General features: G+C 37.5%; 1 protein-coding gene and 1 long non-coding RNA gene across 9 annotated transcripts in view; one reads left to right on the plus strand and one right to left on the minus strand.

The window, feature by feature from the left end:
- Nucleotides 1–26,542, plus strand: part of NTRK3 (neurotrophic receptor tyrosine kinase 3) — a 442,602-nt gene that overhangs the window by 189,796 nt on the left and 226,264 nt on the right. For all 8 annotated transcript variants that reach the window (XM_072148525.1, XM_072148524.1, XM_072148528.1 and 5 more), the window contains exons 5-7: nt 157–225; nt 21,665–21,819; nt 24,331–24,473. In XM_072148525.1, the coding sequence (XP_072004626.1) occupies nt 157–225; nt 21,665–21,819; nt 24,331–24,473 (367 nt within the window). The remainder of the gene's footprint in view (nt 1–156; nt 226–21,664; nt 21,820–24,330; nt 24,474–26,542) is intronic.
- On the minus strand, nt 1,383–23,777 carry LOC140127632 (uncharacterized). The gene is made up of 3 exons (XR_011855034.1): nt 23,551–23,777; nt 6,547–6,777; nt 1,383–2,893 (listed from the first exon to the last, which is right to left on the minus strand). It is a non-coding gene; the product is annotated as an uncharacterized lncRNA (long non-coding RNA).

A 26,542-nucleotide genomic window follows, 5' to 3' on the forward strand; every position in this document is an offset into this window, starting at 1 on the left:
AACGTCACCGCTACATATACCACGAGTGATGCAGATAATTATTGAGGGTTATGTATTACTCAGATGATTACTATACCCTGTATACAGTACTGTTATATATGTTTACATAAAAGTATTACAATATTCATAAGCTTATTTCTTGATTTCTTTTTTTAGAAACCTTTCTGGAAACCGATTGACAACATTGTCCTGGCAGCTGTTTCAGCATTTAGAGCTAAGTAAATTGTGAGTATAACTTTTAGAATTTCCTCTGTTTGTTGTGATAACTATACTAGAGATACTAATAATCTATATGATACCTAAAACAGTGATATGAGGATATTGGCAGTTTAGTTTTTGTAGCTATATACTTTATTATGCTTTTTTATTTAAATACCTTATTATTGAAATAGACCCTTTGACTATAAATTAGATATCACTTAGGGGGGATTTTTCAAGACTTATACTATTTCTCCCCTTACACCACCTCCACATAAGGTTAAAGTGGAGGGGCATGGAATGGGCATACTAGCTATAGCTTGAACCAGTTCTCAGGTTATAGCATAATTTTACACCAAGCCATGGCCGTAGAGTTGTGTGGGCGATATACTAAGAGCCTGGAGACAGTGCTTGATAGATTCCTCCCCTTTGTAGTCTATGGCTTTTATCCCCATATACAGTGTAATGCATGGACAGGTGGGCTGTATAAGGACCACACCAGGTCTTATACAGTAAAAGGCACTTCTCCTTCTTATTCTCTGGCAGAGTGGGAGAAATTTATATACTTACTTAAAATTTTAAGTTTATTAAAATGTGCATAGAATAAATAAAACTCAACAACTAGGACATCTACAATGACACAGCTTCCAGTAATAATATACAGTGGTAAAGTATTTTTCTCTCCTTAGAAATAGTAAACTCTCAAATATTTGAGCTTTGAAAGGCTATGTCAAAGTAAAAGAAAATAATTCTTTCAATAATGTCGGCATCAGCAACGGTAGTTGGGGGCACTTTCAAAAATAGTTGATGCCATTAACTTTAATAGTCTGTTGCTTAGCAGAGCTTTCTCAGCCAATTTGTCACCGAGCCATTCAAGTACCTACAATTTTAGAGATCCCCTGAGATACCTCCTATAACCTCTTTAAGATATAAAGACCTCTTTGACAGGAAAATAAAGGCTTCTGGATGCAGTTCCCTGAATTATTGATAAAGCTTTGAACACTTATTTCAAAGAATAATTGGATGTTAAATCAATTCTATATTTCACAAGCGGATATTGAACGAGTTTTCAGATCTTGTTGAGCAACACAAGAGATAAGAAAAAGTGGTCTAAGTGTCTTCTTAGAATACTTTGATTGATCCGTCTGTGGATTAAACATCGTTCATGTACTTATACTGTGCACAATACTGTTTAATGATGACTGGTGGAATTCTTGATTTTTTCAGACACTCTCATAGGGTAAACACTTGTTCCTTCTTACAAAGTCTCCAGGAATAACTATGGCACATAACAAATCATTGTAAATTACAAATCCTGTGAATTGCATTCAATAGCTTATCTTGGTTGCTATTGTTAAGCATTTACCAGCTATAAAAGTTTAGTATCTTGAAGGCAGCTTCACAGAATTACAGTATATAGAACTAGATTTAAAAGGGTTGTCCAGGATTAACTTTTTAACCCAGATGTGACCCAGATAGTATGAAAAATGACAAACATGGTATACTTAGTTTTATCCGGTGCTCTGGCACAATGAGGTACCTCCTTTCACCACTGGTCTCTGTTTGCTAACAGAGGCTTAGGGCCAAGTCAAACTGGCAGGAATCCATAAGCCCCTCTGGACTTATACAGTGGGATATTAGGTTTGCGTTCTTAGTCATATAGACTCCCCTTATTATGCCCAAAGTAAGTCATTCAAACTTTTTTTGGCAGGACCACAATTTTTTTTTCAGCTCATCCCAAATTATAATGCTAAGGTAAAAAAGGATTGGTGATTTACGCCTTAAACATGTCTGATTCTGTTATCAAGAGAGATAAACTGCCACCAGATGTGTCTTATTCCACTTCCCTCATTGAGAACACATGCCAGTTCAGTCAAACCAAGTAGCATGTACATTTTAGAGATTGGAGGGGTGTATAATTATTGGTCACATGACTATTTGGCCAAAAGCTATTAAAGTGTGTTAGATAAAAAGATACAACTAATATTAGCTCCTTAAAGACATCTTACTAGTCTATCAAGTGCAATTCGGCTACAGAAAGGGACTCATGCATTATCTCCATGATTCAATTTTACTCTCACATTGCTCTTTATAGGAAAACTTTTGAATTTGGTAGCTGTTTATTGGGTTTAATTCATCATTTGTTTTAACTTCATTGTGTAGATATTCTACTATAAAGAAAAGGTCTTTGCTAGTAATAGAGGACCCATAATGTAAAAAAGTTATGGTAAAACACTACTGCATTCATTTTTCAATGGATATTCTAGACATTTTGCTAAATAATATGACACATTGTTATCTGGATGCATATGATAGTAACTCACACTGGATCTTCTAATCTGAAATTAATTTTCAGTTCTTTGGACCCATACGCTGCAGATATATGATGTTTATCTACTGAAGCACAGAACTGATTTATTAGTTCTTGCAAATTCACTAAGATATGACAGAAAAGCTGATAAGTAGAACATCACTTTATCACCTAAAATCAATATCAAGTGTTGTTATGCAAAAATAACAAACATAGAATCAATGATGCTACAGTGCAACCTTACAGCTTCAATCAATATGACCTCTATGGTATGGGAGGAAGATGAGCGAAATCCGGTTCTCAGCCTGAGCATCGCTGATTCTTCATTACATACTGGAGACACAGCAGCAACTCCCCTGGTGTTCTCAGTAGGAAAAATGCTACCTATGATGACAGAAGAGAAACACCTAAGGAAGAGGTATTACTTCAGCACACATGAAAAGAGACAAGGAAAGCCCACAAGTAGCAGAGCTGACAAAGCTGCTCTTAGGAAACAACAAGATGTCTCCAAAACCTTACAAATTCTATCAAGGAATTGCAGTTTCAAATTAGATGACCTAGTCGACCTTGTAGAAGAAGGCTCTGGGGACTGTGGATGTAGTAAATGTTGTACTGTAAAGCCAAAACATGACCAGAGGTGAAAATCTGAATGAAGTACTTTTGCACGCACATGTGTATCCGTTCTAAGACTTCTCCATACGTCTTATTATCCACAACTCTAATAATCTGTCATTTAAAATCAAAATAGGCAGCGTTTCATGAGGTTTAGATGAAAAAAACCCAATAATGATAATAGAAATAAAATCTATAATAAACTTATTAAACGATTGTCTTTAAATGTTTTGTATAAAACAGAAATTAAACTGCTTTGAGTGAGAGATATACTGTAGTATTTACATTGTATGGTGATAAACAATAAGGAAAGAATAGACCTTTATATTTGTTAGGACTATGCTTAGTGCATACGAATGGCCCTGGCCCAGCCCTAGGCTTTTTTGAGTACTCTGTGAAATATATTCTGTGTACTCGCATGGCGCCAGCTGAATTTTAGAGAACAGAAATGTGTTTGAAGGAAAATCTGGATGTTGCTCTAAAGTTCATGGGAAGGGTAATCACATCTAAAGTGGCAGGTTCTGCGCTTATTTCAATGACTGGAGGACAAATTTTATCATGGGCCAGGATAGAATATAAAAGTGATCCTTCACAAGGAAAAATGACACATCAAGGAAAGGCAAACCGGGTTAGGATGTATAGGTCTGTGCAATCTAATGGATTAAATTATTGCATATAACCTTATTTTCCATAGCCGGCAATGAGAAATAAGAGATGACTGCCCTTCCCTATAGCACAAATTTAGTAATAGATGTCCTATTGTCTTCCAGCTGAGACCATAATTATTAACATTGGGATCAAAATTACATGAGTGAAAGTTAATGAGATGAAGAGGCATCAGTCAGCCATTTCAATTACCATAAATGAAGCCGATATTGCCTAGGTTGTCTCGTTTGTTGTCCAGTTTTCATTTGTGCGTTTTTCTAATTTACAGTTTACTTGGAAATATGTGCATATCTTGTAAAATATGCATGCTCCATTTAGCATAGATAGGGAAAAGGCTCCCATAATAAGGTCATAAGGGAAATGAGATGTTAATGATAGCAGTGGTAATGGTTTTATTAATTTAGACAAGAATACTTTACACGTTCTTATTTGGCCTTGGTGGTTTTAATGAGGTTGCATGTAAGAAAATGCATCACAGCGTATTGTAGCCTGATGGTCATTTTGTAGTGGACTTTAAAGGTTATTCTCATCTCATAAAGCGATGGTAAATCTTTGATGATTTGTCATCACTCTAAGATTAGCGTTCGTCCAACCAAGTGAATGGGGTCATGGTACAGTTCTTTAGTAGTTATCGGCTGGGAAAACAGTGCTGTCTGGAAGGGTTACAAGTACTGTGGCCTTTACGATACCAGGATAGGAAGGACCACATATATCAAGCCTTAGACCATAGCCTTATAGAAATAGCCCAGGTTTTATCCCACTAAACTACTAGCTATGAAATCAATTCCATCTTTTATGCAAAATCTCACCTGTTTACCTTTATAAAATGTTCCCCAAAGTTGGCCAACTATGACTCTTATCATCCCATTTTCACCTGAGATAGGCCAAGTTTAGTAGTGTCACTTCAGAAGCCCCTATCGTTGGTTCTCTAGAAATAAGGAACATGTTTTTATGGCATATGAAAGATAAGAATCTCATTTTTTAGATTCTGATCGGGCTAGTGGTTCTGTGAGTTACAGACCTGGACAAACGGCTAGTTTAATAATAAACAGAAAAAAATTAAAAGAAAATAAGCAGAAACGGAAAAAAAGCATGTTTGTAGGCTCTATAGAACAGAAGATAGGGTGTTCTGATGTGACACTACCCTTGCAACCACTAAACTAGATTAATCTCATGTGAAAAAGAGGGGGGAAGAGTCATATTTGCCTGACTTTTTTGGAGATTTTTTATAGGTAAGTCATATTTTTATATAAAAGAGGGAATTCTGGCAAGGACATTCCATACCCTACCTGACAGGGCCGGTAGTTCAGTTACCATGAAAATATTATCACATCTATTTCTATCATAGATAGCATATAGCAGGAGGAGCTAAGCAGGTTGGTACAATAAAGACAGTCCCCTACTTAATGACACCCGACCCCCTAGTTACTAACGGACCTCTCTGCCCACCGCAACAGATCAGACTTACCTACATACTCAACTTAAGAACAAACCTAACTTGTACGTAACCTGGGAGTGTCTCTATTTTATTTTATAACTTATTGATTGACATCCTGATCTTTTTGTGCTTAGAAGTCCAGTGAGAAGTCCCACTTCTTTGGAAGATTGGAATTTTCTCTTGTATGGATAAAGATCAATTATTGAGTAGGAACATCTTTTGGACCTCTAACAGTATTTCAGAATTCTAGATTTTTTTTATTAGTTATTTCTATGAATAGAATTGCAAATGCAATCAGAGTGGCTTAAAAAATAAGAGAAGTATTAGTGACCATTCTTTGTAAGATCTCTGCTGGTTTCAACTCCCAGCTCAGCAATCATTGGATGAAGTGATTACCATTAAGGCCAATGATTGAATGGACACCACCTTCTGTGTGTTGAAACACATTTGCCCACATTTATCAAAACTAGTGCAGTCCGTACTGTGTGAAGTTTGCCTGTGGAGTGTGCAGAAGGCTCCAGATTATCTACATGTTTCGTCCAAACAAAATCAGAAAATATTTAGATTTGATTAGATTTCAACTTTTTATTAACATAGTTTTTGTCAGCCAACACTAGCACAATTTACTGTAACTCAAACCATATAGAATATCAGTTTTATTGAGATTTATTTTCACTTTTTTAGAATTATTTTTTATATGTCTTATAATTTGTAAAATTAGTAAAGGATGGGTTAGGTTAATTTTGAATAAACAAGGACATTCATACATTTAACATATTAGTACAGCATTTTAAAGCCTGATGCAATTCCATTATGTTTTTATGTATTCCTATGCATAAAAATAATGGCCAAATATATTTGCATAGCTGATATACTCTTAATTTGATCACCTGCTAATATAAGGCTATAACACCAACCAATAAAGTCAGAGATTAATAGAGCAAGGAAAATACGTCAAACAACTGATGTTGGCCTCTGTAAAAGCTGTGTAGTGAAATTTATGAAAGACCTCCATTCCTTAAAGGGATTGACTTATTGTGGAATCACACTTTTAGATTGCATATTCAAGATTCTCTCATCTACAGTAGAGAACATTGATGAAGATTGTATACAAACATCAATTGACGTATAGGTGACCAGATTTTACTCTCTCACTACTGTGGAGTAATATGAATAATATAGACATTTAGATGGTGAGTGCCGCTTTTTTCTTCTTTTATATGCACTCAACCATTTTGCTACGCAGAGCACCAAATCAAATGTTCATGAAGTGTACAAGTAGTGGAAACCTCTGGTGACACTTTTATGGTGAGAATCTTACCCTTCATTTCTATCATATTTACTTTTCAGTGTACCTCTCCGAAGGAATCCAAATATCTTTGCTTTACAACAATAGTCGATTGTTTTCAATGAGAATTGTAAAATGCTTCAGCTCCCCTGTGGTGGCGCTGCAGGGAAATTGAGCGCTCTTCCTGAGTTCTCCAGTTGATTACGCTTGATCACTTGGGTGCCAGCAGGAAGTATTTTGATCAGCTGAGTATTGTTAATCCTTCTAAAAAAAACATATATTTTGGAGATATGAAACGTATGACAGCCATATTATGTTAAACATTATTTAACATTTTTTTACAAATGAAATTAATGTGCAATTCAACATTTTATTCCATATTTCCACCAACCCTTGTAATATTTGACACATGCTGCTTTACGAATAAGACTATTTATACACACTTAGGAATCCATATTTCACATGACACAACACAATATGGTCGTCATTTAAAAAACAAATAAAACATTGCTGCAGAATTTAGTTCCTTTTGCAATTTTTCCGATCCATTTTCTTAGCATCCATGATACTTCAATGACTTTTACCTTTAAAGAGGACTACACATTATTGTTGAAGAGCCGAGACATCTGGAAGCTTTACAATTCCATATTTTTAGCTTGCCTCTGTGTAAATTAACAACATTAATTTCGTGTAAATTGGCAAGCTCTCTATTTGCAGTAAAGTTTAAATTGTGTCTGTAGAGGCTTCCAGATTAGCAGACCCCATCCTGGGTCTGTGTAATGAAAACAGCAAACAGTTATTTATCAACATTTGCTGAATTTCCATGGGAAGCAAGACAGGCTTGCCACCATAAGCCATGTGTTCCTGATGCTTAGAGCGCTTGAGAAATGATCCTTAGAATATCTACCAAACAAGTTGCACTTTATGAACATTGAGTCCTGAAGTCTACAAATTTTGAATTGTTGCCTCCAATGGTGATCCACCAAATTCACAGCACAGCAAAACTTCTCAACTTTGTAATTAAGAATAGTTGATTACTAGTTATTAGCCCCCCAATAAGTGAGAAACTAAATACTCCTTTCACAGTAACCTTTCCTCAGTCTAATTATTTGGTACAAGTATTCATAAGAAACTTTGTTGGCTCATTTACAGGCATTTGCTAGTTCCAAAAGTATGAGTGACCTTTCCTCACAGTATGATATTTGAAGTTGATTGGGAGGAAGGTGGGGGGGGGGGGTTCAGCATCCAGTACTCCTGCTATTTAGCTATTTAGCTTATGGACCCCACCCAGGGCTGCTCTGTTTGTGGCTGTGATTGAATTTTCTTCCTTTGCTTGAACTATGTGTTCTGTTGAAAACTGGATGCTTTCATTTTGGAGCCTAGTGTGTATATCAGGTTTAGTTTGAGTAATGGTTGGCTGAACCAATAAGCAGTGGGGGCGGTTCCAGAAACTCCTCATATACCTTTGCCTAGTCGTTGGTTATTCTGGTCTCTTGCTGCTTGTAGATCTTCTGTCTCTATTGTGTCTTTCTGTGAACTCTTGCTGTGTTTTATGACCACTCTTTATCTAAGCATTCTGTACCTCCCAACCATATTGGTTTTGACCCTATTATTCTGACTTTGCTTGTTTCTGTCTATTTCACTGTCTCTCAATGTTCATCTTTTATCTATCCTGAGCATATAATCTGTTGCCCAGTTGCCACTTGTGGTTTATCATGGGGCTTAGCAAGTAGGCAGGGACATGGTAACTGGGTAATCTCCGGGCTTGCATCTCTTTCTCTGTTGTGACATATTTACAATATGTAGCAGCCATCCTAGCTCTATGCAGACGCCACTCTCTTTTGTTTCATTGAGAGCATTTGTATAGAAAGCTGGAACAGCATTTACCTTACCATTTACCCAGCTCCTACCATAGTGTATATGCACAACCATCATATGGATGGGTTATTAATAGCTCCCTAAATAGGCCAAAAGTTAAGATAACAATAAGGATGTAAGATTACCAAAAGAACATTGCCCTCTGGAAATGTAGCATTTGCTCTTCCCTTCTATGTTGGTAAATGTGTAAAAGATCCATGCAAACAAGTTCTCATCACCACAATATATCATATATAATATCATATATATAAAAGGAAATAGATGAAGGAAAATGGTGGGTGCATGCTATTCAGGGCCAGGCGATTGGTCCTCCAGATGTAAGAAAAGAAATAACAGCAGTCCAAGGATGTAAAGTGATGAAGTCGATTTATTCCATGTTAGCAGCAACATTTGGGCTCTAGTGTTAAGCCTTTTTTCAAGCCTTGGTTTGGTTTGAGAAAGGCTCAACACTAGAGTCGAAACATTGGTGCTAACATGGAATACATCCACCTGATCACTTTACTGTACATCCTTGGAGAGCTGCTATTTTTTTCTTTCTTCTTATGTGTGTGTGTATATATATATATATATATATATATATATATATATATGAGATAGTTAAATTATCTGACCATATTTATTATTTGTAAAATGATTCACTTTTTAATCAAATAGACTAAATTAAGGAAAGTTGCTCATCTTTTCTGCCTATCTATAAAATATTCTGTATACTGTCGGAAGCTAAAGTCAAGAGTGCATTTGCCTGAATGTTGCTAACAGTGAACGATAAATGAGTAGTAAATATAGTTTGTGTGGTTATCCCCATAAATCCTATAGACATACAATGTTTTTTAGGGTAGCTGCATATGTTGTGTAATGGTAGTGGAATATCCCTCAGCAGTAAATCCACAGCTATTACGATGGATGCTTTCGAAATCAGCTGTTTCTTTATGCCTATAATGCTTTGATTTGGTCATAGCCTGGCGTTTGTAGAGTTCTGTAAACTACAATGTTACTATCATACACTGCGGATTTACCTCAGGGAAATGCAACATGCCAAATCTGTTCGTAATATGCAACATCTACCGATACCCTTCTGAAATTGCAGAAAAGGACCCAAACAGAAAAAGACACTGATTTCTCACATAGAAAAGTCTTTGTAGTAGTAGACCTAATATTAACTCACCTGAATGGAATAGAGAAATACAATAGAAGATAATGTGAATGTTGCATTCTTGGGAAAAGCAGGGCAGTGCTAATGTTAGCAGAAATCAATTCCGCTTTTCTTGCATCTTTAGAAAATAAAGTCTGTAGGAGATACAAATTCCTTAGCACCCCCTAGAAAATAACCAAGTTGGACATATACAATTCTGAGAATGTTCATTGGCCAAATTTGGGTCATTTACATAAAACGCCTCATTGCACCTGCAGACAACTTTAACCATGAGTAAAGAAAACCTTCCCACATTTAGTACATGTTTTAATACCAAGCATGGAATCATTCACAATATATTATTAAATCTGAACATCATTTATTCACCCCTACCATTTCACACAGATTTCATTGATAAGACCATTTAGCCTGCAATTAATTTTCCTGGAATCCTAATTTATAGACCACAGTAAATTATAACTGGCAGTGGTAGTAAAATAAAAAGACAATGGGAGCTGTAATTAACAAATACAGATCAGTATACTATTACTACAACAGGCAACAAAACTAAGCTTGGACAGAAAAAGTGACTTGTGAATAGTGCCTTAGGCTACTGCCCTCAGTGCCCTACCAATACATTAGTATAGTAACTGCTGAAATAGCAAATAGTGACTGTCGGGGGGAGGTAATATTCTATGTCTAAGAGTTTATTTTTCACATAACACATTGATATTAATGGCCTTCATTTTATTTATATACCAATCTGTCACATTTTTACTGCCGCACCTGCGTCAAGTCCTATAATAACTCTCTAGATAGACATCGTGAATGTCACAATCCTTGGCAAATGGAAAATATATACAAAAAATCCTCAGAAGGAGGGAGACCGGAAACCATAAAGATGTTCTCCTTCGCACAGGAGGAGGCTGGAGTTGTCTGTAGGGATGTCAATTAATCTGCAGCAATTTTATTAGCTGACTGAAACATAGCCATTAAACATATGGTGCAAACTGAGTAGAGTCTATTTGATTAGGACTGGAAGAAATGAAAGTCATAAATGTGAACATGATCGGAAAAAGCTCGGGAAAGAGTTAAGCCGCGAAGATTCCTTTTCCTGTGTGTTTTTTCTGTTTTTGTTTCATTTACCAAGTTTTTGCAAGGTTACATCTGCTTTCAGAGTATGTTCCCGTGCTGTTAATTTTCGAGTTTCTCTTCAGAATGACTAGGGAGATTGATGTTTATGCACACTGGGGAGACATGATGGAAATAGGGATTTGGTTTTTCAAATCAAGTGTCACGATATTGAAGATCTGTTTCTAAGGAGAAAGCCTGGATTACATTTTCTTTACCGACATCCAGGCAAATGTATTTTTTTTTACGATGTAGAATGTCAACCCACTTGGTTTTTACATGTGATTGGCATGTCCAAGTTCAATGCAATTTCTTTGGATCTAAAATAGATACTCAAAGCACGTAAGATCTTGACCGCAATAATAAACATGCTGACAGCTCTGACCCTACCTGACCACAGTATTAAACACTACATTCACCAGTGTTGGCGTTAGAACAGTGGCATGTTATTAGGATGGAGTACTTTCAGAAGCTGTAATAATCATAGGTAAAAGTGACTTGCAAATAATACGGTTAATAGTTTTTGTATAGTTTATGTATAAGTTATTAGAATCAATATAATTTATTAGATTTGTGCATTGCACATAAAAATTCTGTCCAAGAGTGCAAATGTTCACACAACTTAGGTGACATAATTCTGGTCTGTCAAAAACATTAACACTAGGTAGGTGGTTATTTACAATGTCTCAGTGATACCCCCTATATTAGTGGTGTAGGGCCATAGGCACTAAGCCTAAACACATGCTCATTGATGGCCCACTTATACTTGACAGTTATCATGATTTCCTAATTACTAAGTCAGTATAATTATATTTGGTCAGTTTCATGTAGACTTTGACCTCTTGTGCCCACACCAATATAGAATGTCCCATTGTACCCCCACTTCTAAAGACTTTCCATTTTTGTCCCCACCTATTTGCATGAAGAAAAGTCATATTTTCACACACACCCAAGGGAGGTCCCTTCCTGTGCATTAAAAAAGCAAAAACAATCATTTTTTGCTGCCAAAATCCCTGGTAATTTGAGTTTCTCTGTGGATCACCAGCCAAGAACATTAATATAAGGGGTAAGGTGGTTGGTGTCAAACCTGAACACAGTAGTCTGAAGGGACCCAAATGGTCTCTTGCCACCAGTACTGTAAAATTAAGTCAATAGGGCTAATTTTGGAAAATACCATTAATATGATATATCAATAATAATCAACAAAAATAATAACCATCAGCATAACCATAATAAGAAAAAAAGCATAGGCATTACATGAAACCTACCATCAGAAATCTACCTATTAAGCTGCATCTGATGGTAGGTGGCTAGTAACATCCTAAACCCTAATCTGTTTTTACCTAATCCTAAAATGCTTCCTAAACTAAACTACACTTTATTTAACTAATATGCTAATTATCTGCAGATGTTTAGCTAATATGCTAATTATCAGCAGAGGGATTAGCCATTGCTCCTACTACCTGGAAAGGCTACTCCACGCCCAAGTAGCCTCTGCTGATAATTAGCATATTTGTTAAATAAAGTGTAGTTTAGTTTAGGAAGTATTTTAGGATTAGTTAAAAATGGGTTAGGGCTTAGCATGTTACTAGCAACCTACCGTCAGATCTACCTTAATAGGTAGATTTCTCATAGTAGGTTTCCTTTAAGATTCAGAGGTATAACCTTTGGAAGTAAGTGATTCAAAAAAATGATTTGTCATAAACCTACAATCCCTTTAAATAATATACATTTTTTATACCAGGAACCCCTTTCTTCAAATTCCTCACTGATAAGGTTAGAATAATAGAAACTATACCTTCATTTATTGGTTTCTGAGACATCAAGCAGATAATTTCTGTTTTTCTCCATCTTTTTATTCTAGCTGGACCATGATTTACAATACTATTTAGTATTACCCTTTGTTGAACTTGGCTAAGTATTCTGCAGTCTGTCTTTTTAAAGTAGAGATAGTCACCATGGCATCCTTATGTAAAAATCTTCTAAAGCCACCACCAAATAATCATCCTTCCAGAAGGTGTTATGATAATTCATTGTTTCAGCAGTGACAACAGAATCTTCCGGATGATACCTCTTATTTCTCAAGAGCTGTCATCCTGTATCACGAGAGACAAGTGCTTTCGTATTGTGCAGGACTTTTAAATAAATCTCTATAGAGGCCTACTAGTGACACCCTGGAATTACTTGTCAGTCTTCTGCGTGTTTTATATGGTAGATTCACTGACGTTCTGCTCTGCTTACTGGTTGGTTAAAATCATGTTATTTCAGCTGACTGAAAAAAGAAAACAAAGCTCAGGGGCATTCCTCTGGAGACTGAAAAAAGTGCGCTGTCAGATGACATTCACGTCAGAAAGAATATGCCCCATTACTTCGTAATCATCTGTTCTTTGTACTAAGTGAATAAAAGTGATCTTGACTGAAGCCTTGGGCTAAGATTTGTTGTAAGATTTGTTAATATTTAGATAAGAATAAAATTGGAACCAGAGAAGATATCAAATGAAATCACAACATATATATATATATATATATATATATATATATATATATATATATATATATGTATATATATATATATTGGAAAAAGTTCAAGTCCGCACAGTGAAAAGGAGGGGTGCAATGCCTCTAAGGGTCTCGGCTTGATCTTTACTTGTAGTCAACGACAGGAAAAGGCAGGCAGCACTCCAAGGTTCAAACCGACGTGAGTGAGTTTTATTGGAACGGGTAGCAACGTTTCGGTGTATTACACCTTTCTTAATATATATTTCTTCTTAAAGAAAATCTTGACAAATTCTTTCGATAGATAACCTATTTCTGGATCACTCCTCAGCTGGCCTACTGTGTTCGTTATTAGAGGAGGGTCAGAACTATAGATAAGCGAATCAATAAAGCTTTGATTCATAGAAGTTTTGTCAAATTTTCACAAGATTCGATTTGAGCCCAAATTGAATCAGTATAAACTGATGTAGCCTTAATAGTCGGAGAAATTGTTAATTAATCCCATCTAGTCCACTAAAACACATATTTTTATAAAAGCTTCTATCATATTTATTTTATTATTTATTTAACATTTACACATTTTCAGTAATAACAAAAGCCTAAAGGATGTGGTGCAAACTACTCATCCAGAACTTTTAGAATTAGGTTAGCTCTATAAAGAGGAAAATTAAATGTAGTGTAGTGAATTTTTTTGGGGGGGAATTTGTATAAGAAGGATACTTTTGGCTACACATAAATGTCGTAAGTATTGCTTATGTGTTTGTATTTAGACTCTACTTTACAGAATGTTACATTTTACAGAATTGAAGTATGTGGCAATCTAAAGGCAGTAAAGCTACAGTACAATGTGACAGGGTCATATTAAATCAGAATCCACCTTTATCCATTTGGATTTCTCAGCAATCTGGTGACATTGATGCAGTGTGCTACATATGTAGCTAAAGCAATAACACTGTCATTGACAAATTTCGCCATGTGCAGCACTAGGCCCTGGATTAGCCTCTATATATACACGTTCTTTGCTATTGCCATAACTTAATGGTGTTCCGCATGGCCCATTGTGGAGAATTATTGTGCGTAAAACTTCTTGTCTCGGCATTATAGATGCGCTTGTTTATACTGTTGTGACTTCTGTAGATTGCTGAATTGTATATAGAAAATGGAAGCAGTAGAGAATAATGCACATAATTGCATAATGAAACGAAGGTATTCCAGCACTCAGAATCTTCTTTAAAAAATATTTGAATTTTTATTTTGTAAATATTAAAATTGCAAGGTCACATCCTGGCATATCATCCAAAAAAGAAAAGATCTACGCGTTTCGAACTAGTGTGCTTGCGTCAGATCATGAATAAGGACGCAAGCACACTAGTCCGAAACGCGTAGATCTTTTCTTTTTTGGATGATATGCCAGGATGTGACCTTGCAATTTTAATATTTACAAAATAAAAATTCAAATATTTTTTTAAAGAAGATTCTGAGTGCTGGAATACCTTCGTTTCATTGTGCATCATTCAGTCAACCGGCAGGACTGCCTTTCCGTGCACCGAGAGCTAAGGAGGAATAGGACCTCGTCTATATTGAGGATGCAGCTTATGTGAGTGAGCGATGGCTTTCTTTCTATTGTTCCACATAATTGCATGTCTCTGCTATGGTCATATTGCACTGTATAACCTACATGCATGTTTCTATAATCTCCATTGACAATGGGATATAGACACGCTCTAGAGAAATCTTCTAATATGCCCAATATGGTTTATTCATTTTGTTAATTTGTACACAATATTGGTTATCAATATAATGCAAAAAATCTCAATATAGTTCAAATCTATATCTAGACCATAATTTGATGTTTTTAAGCTAACATGGCTACTACACAGTAGATACAGCTGTGCACTTCTAGGTCCCTACACCTGGCACTGTTACTCATACTATCAACTTTTTGGCAAAAGTTGGGCTGTCCCTACCTGATCTCATATTGATGACCTACCATGAAGATGGGCAATCTAAATCCTTGAAAATTCCCTTTTACAGAGCCTTTTGGAGTCTACATTCTAATAGAAAAAGTCTCTAGATGCCTTGTCTCTAGTCGGACCTCTAGAGCTCTGGGCCTACCTGAGGATCTTCTAGTACTCTAGTGCACTAGTATAACACAGCAACACTTCCATACATGTAGCCATGTAGGGTACTACTGATCCTCCCAGACACAATCCATTTACTGGTAATGTTTTTGAAGATATATATTTGCTGTGGAAAATTAAGAAAAGTTAAATTTGATCTTTATCGTGATACTGACTGAGAAGAAGGCAAGCAGGCCACCAACGAAATACAGTATCTACATATATCAGGACAAAATGTTAGGACATTATTTTACCTTTTAATGAGCAGTAGCCTGGTCAATTCTATACATCACTTTGATAAAGTTTAGTTGTACTTCTAGTGAGGTCTCATGGTAGATTATCAAGAAAAAAGCTTCTTTGTCACATACAAGAAACGTTTCACTTGTGCTATTTATACAAGGAGTTATCAAGTACATCTGAATCATTGACGTAGATTGCTGTGTGGATCGCTTCTCACTTTTAAGGTGTTTTTGGGAGGTTTTGTGCTATCTTTTAATACTCTATTAAATAACCTCTTTGGCGCCTCTATTAAAATTGGAGCTGTTACAGTATAAAATATCTGACTGTTACAGTACGTGTTTAGCTCTATCTGTTAATAGAGTATAATAGTTTAACCTTTAAAGGGGAAAGCTCAGATTTACCATTTATGGCCTTTTCTTTAGATATGAATATGGTGGGGTACAATCGAGCCTCCACACCGATCAACTTTGTGGTTCTGTATATCAATATGGCTTCTAATTATAGGGATTGGCTGGAAACTACTGTCAATGACTACTGATAGGCCATTGAATCTTTGAGCATTATAGGGCCAGATGTATTACAGTTGTGGTGCACTAGTTCCATTTTGTGCCTAAACGAGGCAGATTTATTGGCCTGATTTATCACAAGCTACAACCATTTGTGATAAGTTGAATTCCTCCCTCTTATTTTAGACACAATATAGGCGCAATCTTTGATTCCTACAAGTTCCACTTTGCTTCTCTGTCACACCCGAACAAGAAAATGACACTCTCATCAGAGCCCTGATGTTTGACAAGCTGCACCAAAGCTCCTCCTCAGAAGTGGCTTATCCTGGAGGGGATCCTCCAGTGCTGATCTTCTTCTGGCCTCTAATTATGGCCAGTATTCCTCCTTCAGACACTAGTGTGGTCATTCTACTACACAGGGACACTTCTCTGTACCTTATGCAAGCTCCCACACACTTCTCTTCTATCCTGCTCTGAGCTGCTGCTTTTGCAGAATATTTGTAAACAGAGGCTCAGGACTATAAACAGTGGCTGCATGTAGTGTAAACACTGGCTGAGTTCTGCTACTGTAATATACAGGTTCAACAATACTCTGCAGAAGAGCTTAGTGCTTGCTTCTCAGTCTATTTTACCTTCAGTCTGGAGTGTATTTGCACCTAAATTAAGCCTAAATGAAAAAGTTTCTAATGATGTAACTTTAATAGGTGGAGCAAAACATTAAGATTGATAGGATAAATGAGAAAAACATGGTTATTTTTGGTGTTTAGTCACAAAACTGGCACAAAATTACTGGGACAAAATGAAAAGTCACTAAAAAACACAGTGATACATCTGCCCTAAAGTGCAAATGTCACTCTATATATTAATAATATACACTGTCAGTAGGGGCAACAAGGACTCGGTCACTCATACTAAAATTATTTCCTGCTAGTCATTGGCTCCATTGCCAGGTCCAAAGCAAAGGTACTGCAACTACATTTGTCATCCATAAGCTGCGTCCTTCGCTGCTATGCGACAGGAACACATTTGCAAACAGTGTGAATGAAAAATTATTTATTAGGGCATATGAAAGAGGGATAAATGTGGTGCAGAGCCTGAAGCAATGCTGTGACAATCCAGCTGAGGTTGAAAATTCACACAATATGAATAAGTCTCATATTGAAAATTAAGTCAAAAACGCCTACAATTATATGTTTAAAATTATATTCAGAACTTATTGCCAAAATGCAAAAAAAAAAAAAATCTAATTATGTTTCCAAAGTGAAATTTATTTCAGCTTACAGAGAAGATGTCCGTGGCAGCCAATACAATTGTTGAGTTGAGCATTGCTAGTAGGGTTCATTTCTTCAACCTAAAGATCTATGTATCTATGTATATATCTATCTATCTATCTATCTATCTATCTAATTCATCTCATATATCCTATCTATCTTTTAAATGTATTTATATTTTTATCTTAGCTTTGCTGGAGAATAGTGTTGAGGGAACCCAACCAGAAATTCATTAGGAATTAAGGCCTGGGTTTGGCCCAAACACCCCCCTTCTTCCCCATTTCAATATGCCCATGAGCAGTGCTGGGACCGTTTGCAGACTTCAACTCCTTAAATGACTCTTGCAAAGTTGGCAGCACCATTTAAATCACAATGGCCGCCAAGTCCGTTGCAAGTACCAATTGCAGGTGTTACTGGCTGGTATCCAGGTTCGGTATTGAAGCCCAGACCCAAAAAGGTTTCTAGAATTTTAATTTTAATGCATTCACTTATCTCTACTGGAGACTATGTTGACTTAGAGATATGCCAAATTTTTGAAGTATTTGATAAATGTGCCAATATTGTTCCTCCACTGTCTATGCTAACCCTTTCTTGAGTAACATTGTTACAATATTTGTGACTTTTCATAAATGTTTCAGTTAATAAATCTACAGGGTAACTACATTTTATTTTTGTAAAAAGGTGTAAAGTGAGACCAAAATGTCCTAAATGCTTTGTCCAAAATATTGGGACTCATAGGCCTATTCCACACCTGCATTTGGGCATCCACTATTAATTTACATAACAAAAATGATAATTCAAATGGTGCAAATGACCACTTATGAAAGTCATTAAAAATCATTGGGGCACATGTATGAAAGTTTTTCGACTGCCACTTTTTTCAAGTTTCCTGAAGTTGGCCTACTGTACTTAATCATTGCAATGTTTCTTACGTTTTTCCTCTTTGTGATTCATGTGATGAGTTGCCTATTTAGTCTCACTTTTGTGACTTTTTGTGGTGTGTGACTTTTTAGTCCCAAATACTAGTTTACCAAAAGTAATTCTGGATGCTATGTTTGGGACTTATTAGGCGCAAGAACAGGACAATTTCAGAGCCCAAAAGTCGCACAAGTTGAACAAACATCTGGTCTACAAAGATAAATACGGACACTGGATTAAATCCTTGAAGCTGCTAACTTTGGTACGCTGCTTGATTCTGCACCTAAAAAGTCCCAAACTGCGAAAAGTCTCAGAAAAAGTTGCACAAAAAAAAGAAAATGAACGCAATAGGAGAGATATATTGACATTAATGGGCATTTTAATGGATTTGTTATTTTTCCGTAATTTTTGCATCAGAAGTTAATAGTGGAAGTCCAAACTCAGGTGTAAATTGGGCCTTACACTCATACATCAGTATGGTTTACATTGATCATGATAATGATTGTTTGCTTACTATACATTTCAGGTAACAGTCTGTCCGTCCTTTATGTACGAGGCTATTAAGTGTGCTGCATTATCTCACTCTTAACTGCTCGATCGCAGAGGGATTTAACATTAAAACATCCTTCCAGTTATGAGGAAATAGATGTGCAGTATTAGGAAGCCAGAAGCACATTAAGTAAAATAATAACTGCATTTCTTCCCATAAACATCGCCCAAAATAGTTGTGTAAAATGCGGCATGAATAAATAATGAGGCAGATGTATAAATAATCCATAGAACAAAAATGTGGCAGGTTTGTGGTGTTAAATGGATCCAGTAAATGGCAACAGATAATTTGTGCACAGACGTCCCATGTGTCTTTCTATTGAGACAAGTTACATCATTGGCACTAATGCAGGTTGTTAGTAAATTTCGCCCCTGAGCGCACTGGTCTTTCATTATTAATGCAGACTTCATTAATTATCAACAGAAATGCAAGACACTATTTTATCCACTTTATTGGTTACTGTAGTAGCGAGTTAAAGCTCTTTCCATGTAGCTTTTATCACTGATAAGGCATCAGAAGAAGAGCCATTTTCTCCGTCCCTGGGGCACAGTATTATAGTGACATGATCGTTCGGGTTCTATCAGGATAATGACAGGTCTAGGCTGATTTTCACTCATTAGGTTCATCTCTGATATTCCAGCGCAGAAATGTCAAGTCATTTAAAGGGCTGCCATTATAATTATTATTTAGATTAAAATTATTGTAAAATGGGCGATATTTCCATAATCTAGAATGTTAACCTTAACAAAACAAAGTTTCCGGGAAATAAGGTGTCTGTTCTAAGGGAGATTGAATACCAGCCACATTATCATGAAGTATGAATTATTTTTTATTTTCTTAGAAAATCAGATTTTTTCAGAATTCAAATAAGTATTAAGTGGTACAGGAACACGTAATAGCCTCCAATGGCTCCATTTTGAAACAAGTTTAATATGATGAAAACCCCCCTCAACAACCTTGGGTTCATGTTTTAGTTTTTCCCGATACGAGACCAAATGTGAATTTTTTTTGGGGGGGGGGGGCTTGGGGGGTGTTTGATGGAGCACATCTTTTATTGAGGCTCAGCCACCTTCTTATTTTCTTAGAAAATCTAATTTTAAGCAAAATTCTAATAAGTATTTAGTGGTACGGGAACACGTTATAGCCTCCAATGACTTTATTTTGAAACAAGTTTAATATGATGAAAACCCCACTCAACAACCTTGGGTTCATGTTTTAGTTCTTCCAGATACAAGGCCAAATGTGATTTTTTTTTGGGGGGGGGACTTTGATGGAGCACATGTTTTATTGCGGCTCAGCCACCTCAAATTATTCCAATCAGCCTATATAGCAGTAATAAGTTATATGCCACCATTGTTTCTGATTGGAAAATCCATCAATAAGTTATTACAATAGAATTTTCATTTTCATAGTAGAACTTCATTTTCATAATGTGATATTTACCTATCTGATGGATCACTTTGTAATTGAAGCAAGGATCATAGGTTTTGTACAATGAAGCAGCCGTCTTACCTCTTCAAGGTGCATCTATTATCTCCTATGACAATCCACAATCAGAAGCAGATCGACACCTTGTTGTTTCTAAATGTTTCCTTATTTTTTGCCTGACCTTACAGCACAAGTGAAAGAACAAGCCTTGGACTATATTAATGATCCCTTCTCTTAAATCAACAGTATACATAAGTCTTATATGAATGAATGAGGATGTACATATACACCATATCAATAGTACTCAATAGGGCTTTACCATTTTATCAGTACAAATCTTCTGAATTCAGAGTTGAAATAGTCATCTATTTGTCTTCAAAAGTTCTAAATTCCTCTGCACATTACAGGGGCTGTCCAACGTTATTAAAAAACCTAGAGGTGGGCGGTAAAAAAAATAAACATGTACTTACCTTCTAGTGTCCGTGCTGCTGACTGTCAGAACTACCTGCTACACCCACCCATATCCTGTCCCAGCGCTGTATCTGACCAGAGTGGATAATAAATGTTTACTTTTTTTTAAAGCCCCGTTCCCCCCAGCCCAATGGGACAACCCCTTTAATGGAAATAGAAACATAAAAGAAAAAACTGCTCTTGGGTATTACAGTGATTATGGGATTTCCTCGGTAGGTCTTATAAAAGCCCACTCTAAATAGAAATGGACATTTGGATGATCAAAGTCCTTAGTCACCTAAAGGTTAGAGTACATTGCCTCGTCCCTCGAATGTTTTGGATATCACTCACTAACACCAAGTGAAAATTGCAACAGTATGTACACTGCAAGTAAGCATTAATGATATACAGTACCTAAAATATTTGTTAATGACAAAAATCTTCTACTTACTCATGTTAGGACCTTACAGGTCAGAAATGCGTTAGTCCTATAGTTTTTTCCACTGAATCAGTTAGGACGAAATCTGTTAGAAGTTGCTGTACTTGCCTTTACTTTTTACATTTTTACTTGGTTTATGACTTTTATGTCTTAGTTAATGGATACTGTAGGACTGTAACTATACTGGACACTCCAGCCGAGCCATCTGTGTTATTTAAAAATCTGGCCACCGCTGAGAACTACTGACACAGCTTACAGGTCATTACCCAAAACCCAGTTATACAAAACAAATGCTAAACAAAGTCTTTAACTAAATTCAGAGTATAATAGATCAAAGTTGTCCTCTGTGATTTTGCAGGTAGAACAGATTTATCTTTTTTAGAAAGGCATTAGAGGTGACATTTAGCCGTGGCTTTTCAGCATGTCCTTAAGAGTGCTTATCCCCTTAAGAATATAAGCAGAAGAAGAAGAAGCATTGCAGGTTACCTGTCACAATCGTGTCACTAAATGTCACCCCAGTTGCTCCTACTGCAGATATAATTGTTGTGTATAGATTCTCACTTACCCCTGTTTCTGAATTTATTTTTTGCAGAATAATAGAAAACAACCAGTTCACCTGCAACTGTGCCATCCGTTGGATACAGATTGCTTATCTAAAGAATGAGGCAAGTTTACGGGAGCAGAACCTTTACTGTACCACCAGAGGCCATAAAATCTCACTTCATAGGATGAACATCTCACAGTGTGGTGCGTATTTATTTGTAATACAATGATTCTGTATATTTTTACAATATTAATTTTATAAATAAAATTATAATTTAGATTTCACCCTTTGTCGTAGAATTTTTGCTGATATTTAGGGTTATATATATATATATATAAATATATATATATATATATATATATATATATATATATATATATATATATATCGGGAGACACGCGCGCACACCTGCAATGTGAAGAATAGAATTAAAACATTAAAAACAGTGAATACAGGACCATTTAAGGGCAGAACACATTTAAATAACACTATTCTTCACTTTGCAGCTGTGCGCGCGTATCTCCGAACCTATCGGGAGACACGCGCGCACACCTGCAATGTGAAGAATAGAATTAAAACATTAAAAACAGTGAATACAGGACCATTTAAGTGCAGAACACATTGAAAGAACACTATTCTTCACATTCCAGATGTTCGTGCACATCTCCTAACTTAGCGGGAGACACGCGCGAACACCTGCAAAGTGAAGAATAGTGTTATTTCAATGTGTTCTTACAAGTAAAACATCTGCAAACATCTGAAAATTTTTTTTTTTGCACTGTTCTTTTACTGTTCAGTTTTATTAAAAAAATGCTCGGGTCTCCCATTGACTTCAATGGGGCTCGTTATTCGAGACGAGCACTCGAGCATCTGGAAAAGTTCGTCTCGAATAATGAGCACCCGAGCATTTTAGTGCTCGCTCATCTCTAGTCGTTATTTAAAATTTGGTCCCCCTTAGCAGAAAAATGTTGTGGGCATACACTATATTGGAAAATTAAAATGATTCTGGCCCTTGAACCAGTCCATTGATTTTCTCTGCGTGGATCAGATACAGGACAGAAGATAGTTGTAGGTCCAATGTCCACATCACATGTCCTGTACCTGCCTGGGCAGGTCATGTGATCACCACTAGGTTTGGCTGTAGTAGGTTGGTTGCAGTGCATCCAGTATGGCCAGAGCTGTGTGAGACATCATCTCAGTGAGGTAATGTGCTGTGATGGCAGTTACACATAATTACTATGGTAACAGAGAAGGACAGTCTGTTACATCATCACTGGGAGCCGAGCATAAGAGGGAGGAGGAGTTACTGAGAACTAAAGGATCATATAACTTGTAGTTTCCAATGGCGGTCATCTTGGTGATAACTCTGCCTACTTTAAAAAGCCCATAAATCATAAAATCAAACTATTTAAGCTCCATTTTGTGAGATTTGTTATATTCATTGATTAATAGCTTTATCTGGGTTTTTGTATCAGACGTTTATATTCCCGGTATACCCCTTAAAAAAAAACTTTAAGAAATGTCCTTGCTAAGTCCTCTCCCAATATTCGTGTCAATGAGAGAAGAGAATGCTACATAAATCCAAAGGGTAACACATGATGTGGATACATTTGACTTTGCCCTTCAGCTAATGAAGTGAAGGGGAAAAATTCTCTTAATATAGAAATAAATGGAAGCAACAATATATGATCACAAAACCACATTGAGAATTTATAGGTTCCCATTGTTTTATGCTCAGCTGGCCATAAAATATATATAACACATACTAAAACATTGAAGCCATCCTACAAGATGAGAAGGGAGATACATCAATGTGCTGGAGTCCCCTCTTATACCCAGCGTGGTTCTTAGATAACATAACAGTAAAGCAATGTCCTGACCAGATCACAGCCGAGCATATCATCTAAAATCATTGTAGAAAAATAAGCTCTTACTGTTGGATACGGCTCTGCGCTCTCTTATCAGTTGTCTCTTTCATTTGAAGTTGGTGTTTTAAGAGACAATAAAACAAGTCGTTTTCCGTATGCAGGTACGATGCTGATTTGAATTATGTTATCACAGTTCCTGGTGGCATTGAGCATCTTAATATATTCCGGCCTTCTTGTCTTCCTAGAGGATTAGCTGCTGTTATCGAGATAAATAATTCTCCCTGCCACTCAGAGTCCTATTCCGCGCCGCCTGCCAACAGGTGTTGGAGAATATGGGATCAATATAATCAGCTTAGCACAACAGTTTAAGGTTTTTTTATTTTGTTTGCAAAAAAATGTAAAACCTGAAGACGATCCCTTATTTTCAAGTACCTTTTATGTCGCTCTGTGAGCCGTGGATGTAAATCCTCCATATTAATGTATTCCTAGTAGCATCTTCTGGATTAGGAGCTCGGGGCAATTACAATTGTTGATCACATTGTTGTAAATAGGTTTTATTTCTTTCCAGCTCATATCAGCAAAAGTTTCAAGATTAAAAATAGGACCTATTAGGGGAGTGCAATATAATCACTAAATTGTCCGTTGGGAATTAAGATAGGACGAGATGCAGCACTTTAGTGCATGGGCGGGTAAAATAAAACCATCTCTTGGAATAATCAGATTTTCAGAGGTATACTTTACATTTGTGAACCGGTCAACCCCACAAACAATCCATTTTTTCATGAAGAGGTACAGTAAGGTATAATGTAGTAACTTGCTGATGATTTGTCTTTCCTCTGCCTACAGATATGCCAGAGGTCAGCGTCAGCCACAGTAGTTTGGAGGTACATGAAGGGGACAATGCTGTGGTTACCTGCAATGGTTCAGGGTCACCATTACCAGATGTTGATTGGACTGTTTCCCACCTGCATTCAATAAGCACACATCAGGTAAGGATATCCTGTAACTGATTATACCCATACGACCATACGTGGTCTGAAGAAGAAAATGATTCCATCCAGTTTAATTTAAGATTATGCAAACTACAAAAAAGTTACTGTAATAAGCATACTTGTAAAATGTCATATAATCAAAATGTAATTTGGACATTTGGTAAGTTCAAGGGTACATCCCTTAAAGGGAACCCTTAAAATTGTTCCACAAACCTTTTATGCCTTTGTCTATGCTAGCTCCATCAACTTGCATGTGACTATGGCCACTACCCAGGGACGGCTCCAGGTTTTAGTGGACCCCTGGGCGACAGAGCCCTTTATGGGCCGCCCTCCTGTATACACACTGCCCCCCTCCCCCTGTATACACACTGCCCCCCCTCCCCCTGTATAATACACACTGCCCCCACCCCCTGTATAATACACACTGCCCCCCTCCTCCTGTATACACACTGGCCCCCTACCCCTGTATACACACTGCCCCCCCTCTACCTGTATACACACTGTCCCCCCTCCCCCTGTATACACACTGACCCCCCTCCTCCTGTATACACACTGACCCCCCCACCCCTGTATACACACTGCCACCCTCTCCCCCTGTATGCACACTGCCCCCGCTCCCCCTGTATACACACTGCCCCCCCCTGTATACACACTGCCCCCCTCCCGCTGTATACACATTGCCCCCCCTCCCGCTGTATACACATTGCCCCCCCTCCCCCTGTATACACACTGCCACCCTCTCCCCCTGTATACACACTGCCCCCCTCCCCCTCTATACACACTGCCCCCCCTCCTCCTGTATACACACTGACCCCCCTCCTCCTGTATACACATTGCCCCCCTCCCCCTGTATACACACTGCCACCCTCTCCCCCTGTATACACACTGACCCCCCTAACCCTGTATACACACTGACCCCCCTACCCCTGTATACACACTGCTCCCTCCTCCTGTATAATACACACTGGCCCCCCCCACCCCTGTATACACACTGACCCCCCTCCTCCTGTATACACACTGCCCCCCCTGTATACACACTGCCCCCCTCCACCTACTGTATACACACAGGCCCCCATGTTCTCCCCCTTCCCTGGCCCCTGTTATGTCTCTCCCCCCCTCACCTCACACATGCAGGTCTGAGTTGCCACTGCTTTCCCCGGCAGGTCATGTGACCATGATGTCATTACAGGTCCTTCAGCCTCTGCAGCTCCTGCCGGGGAAAGCTGTGACTGCACATGTACTCATCGCGATCTGTGCCTGGAGGACACAGATCGCGATGAGAGAGGGAAGGAACCTCCCGGGCAGCGGGGCAGCCGGGTGCTGGAGCCGGGCCTGCCACTGCCAATTGGCTGGGCCCATTGTGGGGTGTGTGAAATGGTGACAAGATCTGGAGTGTCCCACACAGTGCTCTCTGCTAAATAAATAATGAAAGTCAGAGGGACAGCATTCTGGTAAGGACAGGAAGTGGACAGGGTGAGGACTTCCTGTCTGCTCAGGTTAAGATTTAAAGAGACACAAAGCTTTCAATAAAAAAGGAGGCAGGGTTCACTGACAGCCTGGAGAAAATGTGACTCTTCTCTTCAGAAGTTGTCTCCTGTCTACTCATTTGCATGTTAGAAAAACGGCTGTAATTAAGGTATTTTTAACCCTTTACCAAAAGGTATTACTGGTGTGAGGGGTAAAATTCTGGTGATGGGTCTTCTTTAAGGGTAGATCAGGTACAGTAGGAAACATGTAGAAGGTATTGTATGTTATGTGGCCATGAAATTCTTTGAAGTGTTATAGTTCTGTACATCATGTATATCTAATTTATTAGTCATACCATATCAACTTTATAAATTATAATGATTCCACACTGTAACTAGATCCTCATGGGCAGTTATCAGAGTAGGTATCGGCTGCCAACTCCCCAGTGGCCTTCTGGCTATGATCTACCATTGTAGCAGAGTGGATGACACCGAAATAGATCATATCCACATGCTGCAACTAAAGCCCACTTCTCAATGTGATCTGCCCAGGGGCTTTTAAACTTGCATCAGGTTCAATATTGCTCCAGGTTTCACCAC

Source organism: Engystomops pustulosus, chromosome 4 (assembly GCF_040894005.1).
Source record: "Engystomops pustulosus chromosome 4, aEngPut4.maternal, whole genome shotgun sequence".
Lineage (NCBI taxonomy): Eukaryota > Metazoa > Chordata > Amphibia > Anura > Leptodactylidae > Engystomops > Engystomops pustulosus.